Source organism: Oreochromis aureus, linkage group 16 (assembly GCF_013358895.1).
Source record: "Oreochromis aureus strain Israel breed Guangdong linkage group 16, ZZ_aureus, whole genome shotgun sequence".
NCBI lineage: Eukaryota > Metazoa > Chordata > Actinopteri > Cichliformes > Cichlidae > Oreochromis > Oreochromis aureus.
Genome location: NC_052957.1, coordinates 1,834,825 through 1,849,679, shown reverse-complemented (window position 1 = coordinate 1,849,679; position 14,855 = coordinate 1,834,825). Strand labels below are relative to the sequence as shown.

General features: G+C 42.6%; 1 protein-coding gene across 1 annotated transcript in view; it reads left to right on the top strand.

The window, feature by feature from the left end:
* The window catches only part of lrp1bb (low density lipoprotein receptor-related protein 1Bb), a 270,456-nt gene that overhangs the window by 146,234 nt on the left and 109,367 nt on the right, over positions 1-14,855 (top strand). Inside the window, exons 17-23 of the mRNA XM_039600082.1 lie at positions 809-934; positions 1,758-1,871; positions 5,355-5,435; positions 5,721-5,891; positions 7,527-7,709; positions 11,664-11,864; positions 13,392-13,637. Coding sequence (XP_039456016.1) covers positions 809-934; positions 1,758-1,871; positions 5,355-5,435; positions 5,721-5,891; positions 7,527-7,709; positions 11,664-11,864; positions 13,392-13,637 — 1,122 coding nt within the window. The remainder of the gene's footprint in view (positions 1-808; positions 935-1,757; positions 1,872-5,354; positions 5,436-5,720; positions 5,892-7,526; positions 7,710-11,663; positions 11,865-13,391; positions 13,638-14,855) is intronic.

The following is a 14,855-nucleotide window of genomic DNA, read 5'->3' as shown; positions in this document are numbered from 1 at the left end:
AATAATATTGAAACTGAGACTCTGTGACTGTGAAGCACTCGGATATGTCCCAAGCCGGTCATAAAGATGGCAGCCAGATCTATTATGTTCTAAAATAAAGCCGATTACAATCTGCTCGTTCCTTCAGTGAATTCAGATGTTTTTGGCCAGCCGTGTCTGTTAGTGCAGCTACGCTGCTCTGCTGTTTGATAGCTGGACTTGACTTAAAATTTATACTTTATGAACTTAAATAATACGAAAAGAATATGAAACCATATCAAACCAAATCTACATAAAAAGCTGCAGTGCTGACGAGGTTTTTCTTACTTTAAAGTTTTCTCACATTGATCAAATGTGAGTAAACTGCACAGTAGGCCGTGAAACAGCTTGTGAAGCACACGCTACCTGACAAAATGACAATCATGCATATTTTTGACTGGCACAGTACGGTCTCAGTTTTGGTTGGCGTGCGTCAGATAATTATGACCTTGGCTTTTGCCGTTCGCTTCCCTCCAGCTTTATTAAAGACCAAATAACACAATAAAATATCACAGGTCGACAGTTCAGCACCTTTTGAACCCAGACTGCTCATATCAATAGCTAAAATTCCTGAAGGCAGGTGACGTCAGCCGCTGATCAGCTCTCTGAGCAACTTCGTGACAGTTCTCCAGTGTGTGCTCTCTGCAGTTTAGATTCTGCCACTTTACAACATACAGTATTTGTCAGATACATTTTTTCATTCTTGTGTTTGTTCATTTTGTTTTATTGATTTTCACCTCCAGTTAACTATTTTTCCACGGAGTCGCTGATTTACTTTAACTCTTTGCAGACAACCACACTTGTCCCCTCAATCAGTTCAAATGCAGCAACAATCGCTGCATCCCCAAACGATGGCTCTGCGATGGGACGAACGACTGTGGCAACAACGAGGACGAGTCCAACAGTACCTGCTCAGGTAAGCAGGGGACTGCTTTCACGTCGGGTTTAGATTTGGGGAGTTTTGGCCGTCAGTCGTGTGCCGTCTGTCAGCGCTGCTCGTCTGCGCTCTCTGGCTCATTTTCAATCGTTTCACATTAATTCTATGAATAAACGCTGATGTGAAAACGGTGATTTCAGGAAAACGTAGCGTGGTTACGGGTGCTTCTCCGATCAGTTTTGAGGGCTGTTCAGCTATATAAACTTTGCGCTGCTTCTCATCTGCACAGTAGGCCATGAAACATTTGTCTCTGACATCTTTTGATAAAAATGTTCTCACTTCAAATGTGCTTTATTCTCTAAGACTTGAACACTGGTGGCAGGTGCTGTCAAGGCAGCCGTCACTGTAATATTTTGAGGCTGTGAAGGAGCGGTGGTACAGTGCAATCAATCTCATTGTTTAAGGGCGTTCTAGTATCAAAGACTTGCAGCATCTACGAGGACACTTACAGCATATCGCATTAGTCGTACTTCTCTGGAGCTTTTTATCCTCAGAGGATCGATCGATGAGCATTAGCCAGAGGATGACGAATGTTCCCCCGTCGGTGGATTGACACGTGTATCCCACATCAGCAAGACATCAGTTGCTGTCACGTGTGTGACCACCAGCACGTAACTGACTGCCCATCAGCAACAGCACGTTTTCCACGGCCGTCTTCAACCACACGATTGAGTGATAAAGGGTTTGCGCTGGCCTTACATTGACATTTGGGTGATCTAGTGACCATTAGAGTTGTTGTGCTCCCGCTACACTGACTTATGCAGGTGCGATTGAATTAAGTGGCCTTTTTCTTCTTCCTCAGCCCAGCCCTGTCAGGCAGACCAGTTCTCCTGCCAGAACGGACGATGTATACCTCGCAGTTGGAGCTGTGATCGGGAGGACGACTGTGGGGATAAGTCTGATGAAATATCGTGCGGTGAGTCACGCGTGCTTTTTGCCAGACGCCACTCAAACGTCACTCACGTTGGCTCTGTTTGATTAACAGCAACATAATGATTTCATTAAACACAAGTAAAAACATTTGGGGTCATTTTCTGTAACGATCTGTGCTTTACTTCTCACATTTAATATTAGTGAGATGTTTTAACTCTACCTAACACTTTCAGGGCTGTAAATTTAATATGCTGAAATTTCAAAAATCTCTTTACAAATGTCAAATGTATACGATGCAGTTCCCACTTGGAGCTAAAAATATGTGCTAAGCAGTTCTCACTTCATAATATGATACAAGTTCTGCTGTTTTCACATTACTCTTTAATAGCACACCATAGGGGAAATAAAAAAAAACACAAGTACTTTTAAAAATATAATAAATTAATAAAATGTGGTTTTCTTATTACAACAAAACAGCTCAGCCGATGTGACAAGTATGACAGAGATTTATGTAAAACAAATCAAACCAAAGCTAACACAGACCTATGCAGCGTCTATGCTGCTATACCTACACGGCTAGTGCAGTGTGGATGTGTGTAATGCTGCCTGTGGAGCTGCTGGAGGTTCAAAGACAAAGGAAGACTGATGCAGGGTGGATAGCAGGAAAGCACAGGTGAACAATGTCAGCCAGCTGCCTGCTGAGGTAAAGGATTTTGTTTTAGTCAGCTGCTTGCATGCAGTAGCTCCGGCCGGTCGGTGGTCCCTCGTTCGATCCCTTTAGTGTGGCTGCTTCCCAAAAGTAGCAGGTTAATGTCCACAGCTTTGATTTGGAAAAGGAGAGGAGAGAGAATGTGATTTTGATCTGCTGGCCAGTGTTAATGCAGTGTGAAAACATGAAGATAGAAGAAGCTCAGAAGACATTTTCCAACTGCAGAATTCTTGTGCATTTTTGTGACGTTTTAGAAAGGCGCTGCTTTATTCAGAGAGACTTGGTATTCAGTTATTGATGCTGTGTTCTCTGGACCAAGACCTAAACATGTCCTCACAAATGGCAGCAGCTTAGGTGGGTGGTGCTGGGTAAGCTGCACACTTCCATACAGTATCTCACTGTTCTGTAGTCATGTCTCAGTGGTATTATACAATCTGTCAGCTTCACTTAGGGAAAGTTGTACTCTGTGTTCTGGGCTAATCCTAGAAAGCATAATAAAAATACATGGCATGCCATTATGGCCCGAGCGTTTTGAGCTCTTTGAGTTCTTTGAAGATGTATTTAACCTTTTATTGAGGCAGGGGAAAGAGTGTCTGCAGCTACAAATTTCATACGTTTTCATCGGCCATGCTGAATTGGAAGCATATGTTTAAAAGAAGGGGGTAAAGGTTTTAAGACTCGCTTTAATCACTATTTGTATGAAATCAGCCTTTAACAGTGATCGATGTTTGCCAAATGCTGCAGCGTGCTGTATCGCCTCAGCCTCCCTTTGTGTGTCCTAAGCCGCTTCAATACGCAGTCACAAACAGCCGGGGTGTAAGCAGTAATTAAAGTTCATGCTCGGCTTCATTCAATCATAATCAAGCTGTGCAGCAAAACATATTCTCTCCCGTACTGCTGTCTGAGCTTCCTCAGGCATTACTTCTCTGCAGGCGCTGTTCTGTGCAGCTCTGGCAGCTCACTTAGCTTCAGTGGAGCTACTGTGGGTTTAGGAACACCTGAAGCTCAGTGGTGGCCGCCTTAGAGATTGATACTAATTTGGATTTTGTTTGTCAGTAGCTTAGTAGTTGTCACACACCGTCTTCTACTGGGCGCTCGGTTCGCTTGCTGCTCTGTTCGCCGACATTATTTATGGATGCTGGTGTCTTATTTTTAACAACGCTCACTGTTTACTCGAAACCTTCATTATTTATGTATGTCTCGTCTTCATTTTTAACGAATGTTAAATTCCAGCCAGGCATGTGCCGTCGCTGAAACCTGACATGTTTGAGGAAAGCATCCTGTAGGACAGAAATATTATCTGTCTCCTCTGCAGCGCCTAAAAGTATTCCAGTCAGCTGCAGCACGCACCAACAAATCATTTCAAATATAGGCCTGTGTTTTATACTCAAGTCAATAAAGCTTCAGGCATCCAGGATATACCGTATCTCCGAGTCAGAAACACGGCTGGTGTCTGATGGGAATAAAAACGTTAACCTGACATTGTCACAATGTCATCAGCACACAGAGTCCACCGGAAACTGTTTGATTATTCAGTCTTTTTCTAATCGTCGTGAAACGTAATGTTGAACCGAGACGAAGCTCTTGGGTTTTTGCTGTTTCTCTGACCGCTGGCACAGTCTGATCTGGGACGTCCACTCCTGGAGAGACTGTGTCAACACATGAATGCTTTTATATTACACACCTGCTGATGATCAGTTCATCAGGTGAATGTGATGTTTTTACCCTCTCGATCGAAGCAGTGTGAAAGTGTGTCATCAGCAGAAGAATCAGAAGGATGCTGGACATCTCAAAATCCATCATTTTTGATTCAGATGTTCCTTTCCTAACATCAGTTTAATCAGACAACTTTTTTCTGTTCTGTCAGATAATGCACTTTGTCACTGTGTAAAATGGGTAAAAAACTAAAATGATGAAACGGCTAACCCAAGAGTCCCAAATGAACCCAAATGGGAATCTCTGGAAGATCGCTGAGGTTAAAGCTATTACTAAAACCTCCCTACGGTTACCAAGCTGTGGTGGAGACAGGAAGATTAAACCTGAGCGTTGTGAGACACTGGGAACATCCTGCAGTCACGAATGTGCGAAAGTCACTGCAAGAAAAGACGACCAGGAAGCGGGAGCTGTCAGCAGATATATTTAAACTACAGCTTATCGATGTTATTATCATTTAAAGTTATTCTTTAAGTCAGCTCCAGTGTATCAATGCATGTATGGAAAGACGTATAACAATACTTAATATTTTTAATATTTTCAGTTTTTGGTCATGGACACTTTTAACACACCTTCATATAAGATTTAACATGACGAGTAAAATTTATCACAATGACTGAAATATCTCAGGACTGATGAATGAGTTACCCCGTGATGTGTGCAGACGTCCATAATGTGCAAAATATGATTTTAATCATTCTTGTTTTCCTGTTTTTCTTCCTATAACTGAAACATGTGCAGCTGCCTATGAAAAACCTTTTTAGTTTATAGATTATTTTCATTTATTCGACAGAGTTATGAGATACAAGTCTTTCATTCAGACTGTCGTCTTTAAGCCTAACTAATTCCATATAATATGTTTGTTTGTTTTTTATATATAAAAATGTAATAAAAACAATTACCAACAATGTAATTATTGGTATTGTTTTTTTTATTTTATTTTATATAATTTTCAGAGTCTAGGTCATAGTGTTGAGTTTAGGACACAAACCTGATGTTAGCAATCATGCTGTTTGTATCAAGTTTTACAAAGCACAGCTGATTTTTTGTGGGTTTATTTAGCAAATATTTCTTTAATTTGAACTTAAGTTTGTTTATGTGCAGTTTTCCCCACCTGTGAGCCCGTCACCCAGTTTAGTTGCTCCAATGGACGATGCATCAGTGTGGAGTGGCACTGCGATTCAGGTGAGTGCAGGAAGCATAAACTGACTCTAACCTTGGTCAGTGGTAACTTTATTGTCCCCAGTGGGGAATTGATTTGCAGTCTGTTCATACAGAGACAGAAAAACAAACACACACACACAAAGCCCAGAGAAAACAGCCCAAGTTTTTCATCAAAGTGCATTGTGCAACAGCAACAACCCTTATGGTTTAGTGTTATTAACCAGGATTATATATACCTTATACTTTACACCCACCAGCGTTCATAATGATGTTTCTGTGTCACTGAACTTTTGTGCATGTGTGCAGATGACGACTGTGGAGACGGCAGCGATGAAGTGGGCTGCATCCAGTCTTGCGCCAATACCCACTTCCAGTGCTCTAATGGCCGCTGTATCCCCGACCACTGGGCCTGCGACGGCGACAACGACTGTGGTGACCTCAGCGACGAGACCTTAACCTGCAGAGGTGGACCTGCATGTAAGCGATGTCTGCACAACTTATTAAAATGCTGATGAATAGGTTTTGAAATGACCGACACATCCTGTCTTACATTTGTTCAAACAGCTAGTGTTAACCTGTTTATTTATAATACACTGTCAAAGATTAAATCATCACACACGAGCTGCCTGTGCCACCTTCATGAGCACTGACTTATATTTATTTTAGTGTGCAAATGATTTTAGTTGCAATTCAAATCAGCATTTAAATGTAGGTGTTGTAATTACAAGTTTAACAGCTAATCAGCTCGAGTCCACTAACTCCGTGTTCACACTGCTGTGTGACTAAATCTTATCTGCTCTGTGTTCGGGGGGATTTTACCATCAGGACTTGAATCATTTAATCTAATTATCACAAAAACCTTATGTAAGCTCCTAGAAAACTCACAGCTCGCTTGCTTGTCACTAGAATGTGTAGACTATTCATCAAACCATTTCCTGATGGGAGCTGCAGACGTCTCCTCCCCCTGTGTCTAATTCTGCCTTCACCCCAGAGGGTTGAATTTGTCTTTGCTGTGCTTCTACTGTTAAATAGTTTTCTATTTTTTCATTTAAGCATTAAGCCATCACATCCAAATTAACACACACGGAATACGCAATAAGGTGAGCTTGAACCAGTGAGTCAGATACTATGTCTGACTATGGATCAGCTGGGTTGGGTGGGTCATCTGCTCAACAGAAGGTTGGTAGTTTGATCCCCGGGTCCTCCGGTGAGCACGGTCGTGTATCGCTGGGCGGGTTTTGCTTACCCACCCAACCTTTCTTAAAACACAGACTGTGCGCTCCACAATTACACACATACGCACACTCGTTTTCATATCTTAGTGAGGACATCTCACTGACATAATGCTTTCCCTGTCCCCTTACCCTAACCATGAAGAATGAATGTCTAACCCTGACCCTCAGCCTAACCCTAACCAGCCAACAGGGCCAAAGAAATTACACAAAATTAATAACAATCAAAACAGGACAAAAACTAATGAACAAAGAAGACGAGGCTCATCAGAGGAAGATGAGGACCTCAGGGTGGACTTTGGTCTGCAGAGGAAAGAGGAAGAGGAAAGAACCCCTCCCAAAACTTTTTCCAGGGTCGGATGGGGCGACCCGTTGGGGGGATGACAGGCTCAGTCCTCAATTCCTAAACCTAACTGTAACCCTGACACTTAAACTACATTTTGTCCTTAAATGTCTTCAAACTGGTGGGGACGGCATTTTGTCCCCATAAGGACTGTTGGTCCCCACAAGTATAGTGGCATGCCTGTTTTTTGTCCTCACAAGGATGTGTAAACATGTGTGTGTATACACACACACACACACACACACATTATACAGCAGTCGTACCGGATTGTTTGATGAAACCCGTGTGTGTGATATACTAACCAAAGCGATTAAAGAAGACAGAAATATCTTGGAGACATAAACCTTAAAGACTTGTGAAATAACTTCATTCTTCTCAGGGTGCTGACCTGTTATAGACGCCACTGCCCAGCTCACTATAATAAATATTTGCCATCGATAGATCTCTTTTAAAATAAAAGTTAACTACGACGTTTTTTGCCCGTGACACTTTGCTGTATATCTCAAAGGCATTCATTGTCAAATTAATTTTGTTTAGTGTTGCCGCCGGTGATCGAGTGCAGTGCCGAGGAATTCCACTGCGTCACCGACGGGACCTGCATCCCGGAGCGCTGGAGCTGTGACGGCGATAAGGACTGTGAGGACGGGAGCGATGAGAAGGAATGCGAGGGCACGAAGAGGATGTGTGACCCCAAGGCTAAGTTCACCTGCAAAGATACAGGTAGTGAATACAGCACAGTGTTAAACATCATGATAACAATGAGCTGTGAGTTAAATGTGCAGATGACAGGTAGAAACACACAGAGTGGTCCTAGAGGTGCCACCTCGGTGTGTACTGTGTGAGTTACAACTCAACAATTAATGCAAACTGATGTTTCATAGCTTTGAGATACTTTCCAGAATTTTTTTGAATTTTTACACTTCATTAGTCAGCTGACAGTGATGCTGCTGGTCTGACTGTGGTAACATCAGATCCTGAGGCATAAAAATTAAACTTAGCATGGATTTGAGTCCAGTAAGAAAATCTTTATCATTTGCATCATTTGCTTGAAACAAAGGTGAACTAAAAGAGATAGTTAAATCCATCATATGAGAGTCCACACATAGACACTCACTGTATTTTTCAGATCATAAGACGCATTAAGCGAAACAAAACAGTCAGATAAGTCAAACTTTACTCAACTCATTCTTCTTGCTTCCTCCACTTCCGTACCATTGATTCATTAATGTTGAATTCTCTGGCAGCTGCTCTATTCCCGTGTTGTTGCAGTATATTAATGACTAACCTGGTATTGTGGATGGATTATCTCAGTTGTTCTCCTGACTGAAGTTTGGTCCGTTTACAGCATCCTGCCATGCGATTGCATTTGTCCCTAACCATCGGGAACCCTCACGTTAACTTTTATCAAGTGGAAAAAAGTTAGCGTTCATCCTCCAGCTTCACTGTGTTTATGCTATGCTAACATAGCTGTGTAGCTAGCGATCACGTAGCACATCATTATATAGCAGCTAGCCCAACTTCAGTAACCCTACAAACGTCACTGCTGTTTAGTTTTCTGTCTTCATTTATGTTGGAAGTGATAGCAGAGCTGTACGTCTGAATGTTTCAGAAATCTCTCAGTCAGAACATGCTATATCATGTTTAGCTGGAAGCTAGCGAGCTAACTCCCTGCTAACTTCTAACTCTGTTAAACTTTATAAATTCTGTTTTCATGGATGCCTGGATGTTAAACTTAATTGTTACACCTGGTAAAGCAGCAACGCTGATCATTTTATTACAGATGAATGAATTTAGACAGTTTTTAATTCTCAGTGATGTCACAGTGTTCGTTTGACTTTGGGACCTGAAGCTCACGGAGTTTAGGACCCAGATTACTCCGCAAGGCTCCTGACTACAGTAGCTGTAATGCTCCAACAATCCATCAAGCGGTGCGGCTTCGTAACTTACCAAAGTCAGACTAAAACATTTTTGACAGATTTTTGAGCGCCGTGTGCCACATAAAATCAGTTCGAGGTCAGTAAGTACAACCAGAATTCATACATAAGGTGCACCGGATTATAAGGCACACTGATGATTTTTGAGAAAATAAAAGGGTTTTAAGTGCGCTTTATAGTGAGGAAAATACAGTGTATACATATGTATATACATATATGTACTGTATACATACATATTATATTCATATATACATATAATATATACGTATGCATTTCTTGTTAGAAACAAACAGCTATAGCTCCCAGTTATTTAATTTGATTTCATTTGTTTTTCATTTGAATCAGTTATAAATATATCTTCCATCTGCATGTAGTTCTTGAACCAATCAGAGTCCTCTGTTTAAACAGTCCATGCACCCCGACTGAGCATCTACCTTCTTGTATTAAGTGTAAGAAAAAGGTCAAAAACAAAAAAAATCCGTCTCCAGTCCTGGAATTTTCCACTTATCACTAAACGCTTTTCTTTTTCATTTTTGCTGCATGGTGACAGGTTGGCTAAGGCACACAGTTATTATTCTCTCTAATTCCGCCGTGTCAGATCTCTGTTCACTCATGCAGTTTGTTCTGTCCTCCTCTGAAGAACACAGTGCCCTCTCTGGAAATATTCAAAAAAGCCTTTCTAAAAGAGCCGCTCTTAGCAACTCTGACGGATGAAGGAGAGGCAGAGATGAAGAGGATAATCTGAAGCAATGCAACAAAACAGCATCTAGCATGATAGGAGCTTAAGCAAACTATGAAGTCAAGCTCAGGCACAATCTCAGTGACATCAGCTGATTCCTCAGTTGATACGCTTCAATGGATCAGATTTAGCTTCCCCACTGGTGCTGCACATGTGCAGGCCAGTTCACAGCCCAGCTTTCCCTTCCTGCTCCCAGTTCACGCACGTGACAGAGGCGGCGGCGTGTGCTCTTTTTTACTTTGTCCATGTGTGAGTATATAAAGCAACAGAGGTACACAGTGAGAGGAATAGAAATATTTTATTGCTATTATTTGCTGCTCGATATATACCACCAATTAGATAGTTACTATAATGCAGTGAGATGCTTCACTTGACTATGGTGCCTGCTATTAATACTACATATTAATAAGTAATGCTAATAATAAGTAATGCTAATAGTACAAGCACAGTCATTTATCCAGAAGCACATTTTTTTTGCATGAAATATCTAATCTAATGCCTTTAAATACACTGTGTTTGATAAAGTATTCAGTCACAGGGAGGAGAGTCAGACATTTAAATGGGGGGAAGGATTTATTCCCAATTTGAAACTTTTAGCCTGAGACAGTTTAATGAGGAACTTCTAGTCTGGAATCACTGCCAGATATTGCAGGAATAAATCTGGCCTACTGTATACACTCAATCCATTCATTTATATGGGAGTGAATATAGTGTGTGCTTTTACCTAATATCAGGGATCTTTACCTTTAGCATTACACTAAACATGCCTCTGAACTAAAATGCGCTACAGTGTTGCCGTGCAGTCAGGATCATGTGGACGATATCAGCAAATATGAAGCTCTTTATACACGGAGCGGTCTAATTGGTGAGAAATGTTCAAATGCACACAGAAAAACACTGTAAATGCACTCATCTATTATTTAAAAGTGCATTTGCAGCCACACTGAGAGGATGGACCATCTCAAGAAATAAGAGTAGCCATCTCTCATTTGTGGCTACGCTAACGTTTTGTTGAATTAAATATGAAACCTGATATTTTAGTAGGTTGGCTATATTTGGAAAGACGATAAAAAATGTATTTCACCCTCAAAATAATAATAAAGAATATAGCCATGTTTAATAAATCCACTCAGAAGGAGGTTTCCCCTTCGTGCCTCCCACTCTGAATAAAATCCGTTTCCCTTCTTTTACATCCCCGATCCATCCTCTGCTCTCAGACTGTGTGGTTTTCAGGCTGTGTCGTTCAAGGTGAAATTTTCAGGATGGAGACTGGTTAATTCAATTACACAAATGATTAACCTCCTTGTCCATGTGCATTACCACAAAAACAGCCCAACACAGCATCTGTGCCCCAAGTGTCGAGCATATTTTACTCACGGAGAAGCGTTTGTGTTTATCTTTGTAACCGCGGTGCCACTAAATGAGACATTTAGAATATGACGGGTTAAATCAGCAGCGTCGTGTGAATGCAGTTTTATTTAAAAGCAAACATACGCATTCGCTGTCGCGTCACCATCCCATGTGAGTTTGCACCGATCTGGCACCAAACACAGCCGGTGGGATTGAAAATGTGGAAAACATACAAGCTTTGAGAGAGGAAGTGAAACGCGTGCAGATACATCCCAGTGTCTCTGTTGTTCTCTCCCCCTCGTGGTTCCACCCACCTCTTTCTGCCCGCAATGAGGGATTTACCAATCAGGTTCCTTTGCACAGCACAGGGAATATTGATTGTATGTGGACTTTTTCATCGGTTTAAACACAAACCTGAGAGGCAGCCTGTTGACTGTGGCCTTCTGGGAATAATACATGGCGTGTATGTTTTAAGGTTATGACAAAAGAACTGAGAAATCCATCTCCCCCTGAATGCATCACTCAGCAGGGAGCTTTATTTCTGAATCCTATGGAATGTTTGAATGTTAGAAATAAAGAGATTTCATCGGTTAGTCATCAAACGTTCACCTGCTTGAAAGATTTGTGCTAATGTTTGCTCGGCTCCTGCAGGCAAGTGCATCACGAAGAGCTGGGTGTGCGACGGGGACATCGACTGTGAGGACCGCTCCGATGAAGAGTCGTGTGAGTCGGCTGTGTGTAAGCCGCCCAAGTACCCGTGTGCCAACGACTCCTCGGTCTGCCTCACGCCCGATAAGATCTGCAACGGCAAAGTGGACTGTGCGGATCGCTCCGACGAAGGACCCATCTGTGGTAATGATGTCTTATGTCTAAAGTATGTGGACACAAGAGTCATGTATGATTACTGATGATCTCATCTAATTTCACAACACTGGATCAACCAGTGAATATAATGTTCTACACATGGCTCACCCACACGCTTCTTCTGTTTTATCGCGTTTTACCGACCGCCGTCACACTTTTTGTAAAAACTCCGGCTTTTATCGTTTTCCTTTCTGGCGCTGAGGTTTCCAAACGCAGCCTTTTGTTGTGGACAGCTAATGTGGACAGCTCATCAAACGCTCAGTCAGAAAAAGGTTGGAAAAGTTTCTGGAGTAGTTGAGTCATACCAGTGTCAACAGATTCTGACAAGTTACACAGCGGATAATTAGACATATGACAAAACTTGTCAACGGCGAGATCCAAGCTGACTGTAACGGCTGTTCTTCCTCAGGAACATTTACACCCACCTTTCAAGCCCACGAGAGAATGTTTCATATAAGAATCATTTTAAGTGGGAAGACTAAAGAGAAAGTGTCAAAAATAATGACTTCCATCCACGGAAACTTTGAACGATGCACTTTCTGCATGGATGGATTAATGAAAACTTGATATTTATCAGCAGTTTGGGACCAAAGGAAGTCGATACAAAGACAAGCAAGCCTTTGTTTAAAGGCAAATCTGCATTTACAGTGTTTCACATCATCACACGTATGATATGCAAGTATGTTGTGATGTTGGGAATGCCAAAAATCTCCCAGTGGAGCCCTTCTGTGTCCCGTCAGCATGTAACTGGTGTCTGTTGAGACCAAAGGGACAGAATATGAAGAAAAGTCTGCAAGTGTTTGTCCAACAGCCTTCAGATGAAACAGATTATCTCATGTGAGCAGCTCTTGCCATCTAATCTCTTAAAAGTGAGCAGCGTAAACACGGAGGTTCATTTTCAAGAGCATCACTAGCCGAGCCTCGTGGGGGCCTTACAGGACCCTCAAGTGTTTTTGTAGCTAAAAGAGGCCTTCTGGCTCCTCATTGAAAATTAGGCTGTGTTCAGATGGGACCTCAGGGGTCTGATTGAGTTGCACCAGCTCAGCAGGATTCACACCCACCATTTAGCAACTGTGACCATTTCTCCTTATGTTGCTAAGTCCAGGTCTTGAAATCAGCGGCTCGTTCACAGTGAGGGAAACAGGGCAGCTTCATTTTCACTCGATTTTTCATCTCGAGCTGCTAATTAACAAGAACTTTACGACAGGATAAGGAGCACAAAGTTAAGACTTGTTTTTTATGTAATTTCTGGAAAAAATGAGTTTTTTCCTGCTTTGCTTTAAGTGCAAATAGACGCCACTCTTATCCTCATGAATCTGCACCACCTGCTGTTTATGTGCCTGCTCATTGCACACCACCTTTATGCTTGACTTATGATGTCTGCAGCAGCTCACGGTTTAAAAGACCACATGTTTTTTCTTATGCTCAAATATGAAACCTTTAGGATTCCTGTCAGACAGACACAGATGCGTCTCTGTGTACTTTCTAAGATTTCGGGACCTTTCTTCACCCCAGATTTGTGCCTTGTAGCCAGAGGGGGCTGCAGTCACCAGTGCACTGTGGCACCGGGCAAAGGAGTTGTGTGTTCGTGTCCCCCCGGGCTTCACCTGGACTCCAGCAACAAGACGTGTGAGGTGGTGGACTACTGCAGCCGTCACCTGAAGTGCAGCCAAGTGTGTGAGCAGTACAAGACCACAGTGAAGTGTTCCTGTTATCCAGGATGGATGCTCGACGCGGACGGCGACAGCTGTCACAGCACAGGTAACAGACCCGAGCCTTCTGTTTGTTTCAGTGATGCTGCAGGATACCTCCAGCGTGCAGCACTGCTGGTCTGTGGCTGCAGTAATAATACTTTTGTCCTTGGCCGTGATGCACCTGCACCGCATTTGATATCAAGTTGAAATCTCAGCTGCTGTGCGAGCGAGTAATTGAAAAATGTGAGTTTTAATTATAGAGAAACGTATAATCGATCGATTCTGCGGACAGTAGCGGCTGAAACATGAGAACGTAATGGGAAGGTCCTCGTGTTAGCGTCTGTGAGTGGTGAAAAAGTGGAGAGGTAGTCTGAAGAACAGTAATAGATGGTGATTTAGAGTATCTATCTGTTCAAATCCAATCAAATGTGAAGAGGCTCGGCTGCCATGAGAACTGTCTGTTTCCATCTCCTCTGATGCTGAGTGAGCCAGCTGCTGGCTGACTCACCTCAGGCCCAGCATCACACACGTTTAACCGGCCTGGCATCGCATAATAAAGTCAAACTTTCTCCTAATGTGATTGCTGTGACTCACTAATCCATTTGATTAGACTGCTTTGAAGCCACTGCAACACAATAGTTGCACACATGCTGTTGGACTGTCGCGTTCAGATTTATGGACCTCGCTTTGATTACTCGCTTCTCTCTTTGGCGCCGAGATTGATGGCAGTTGCAGCTCTAATCTTACATTAACGCAGGAAAATACACAATTTTCTCTGGGAGCTGATCTGAATTGTACAGCTTCATCATAAATCACATTTTGCATGCAAACACAAGCATTGCACCTGAATCCCGAGAAGCGTTGCTGCTGGATGCTTTGTGAAGTCCAGAGCTCACGTCTTTTCTTCCTTTTCATATCGCAGTAATAAATGGCTTGTTGGGGGGAAAAAGCTGCGAGTACACGTCGTCTCTGCAGAAGCATTGTAGCTAGTTTGGTTGCAGCACTGAGACGTGACATTGAGGCAAGGACACAGTTTTAATTACGTCTGCGTTCCCTAAAGTGTGACTGAGTAAAGCGTGCTGTGAAGAAAAGACTTGCAAAAGTTTTTGAAATACTAAGTGCAGTTTGTGTACAAGTGTCCATGTGTGGCATGTTCCAAGTGTTAGCTGTGCGCTTCTCAGGAGACGAGCGGCACTGGAGGCAGAAATAGCCTCGCGGAGCCTCGGTGGGCGAGGCCGGAGAGTTTGGGGTTGGGAGCGCTGCTTGGCAGCTTTACGACTTGTCG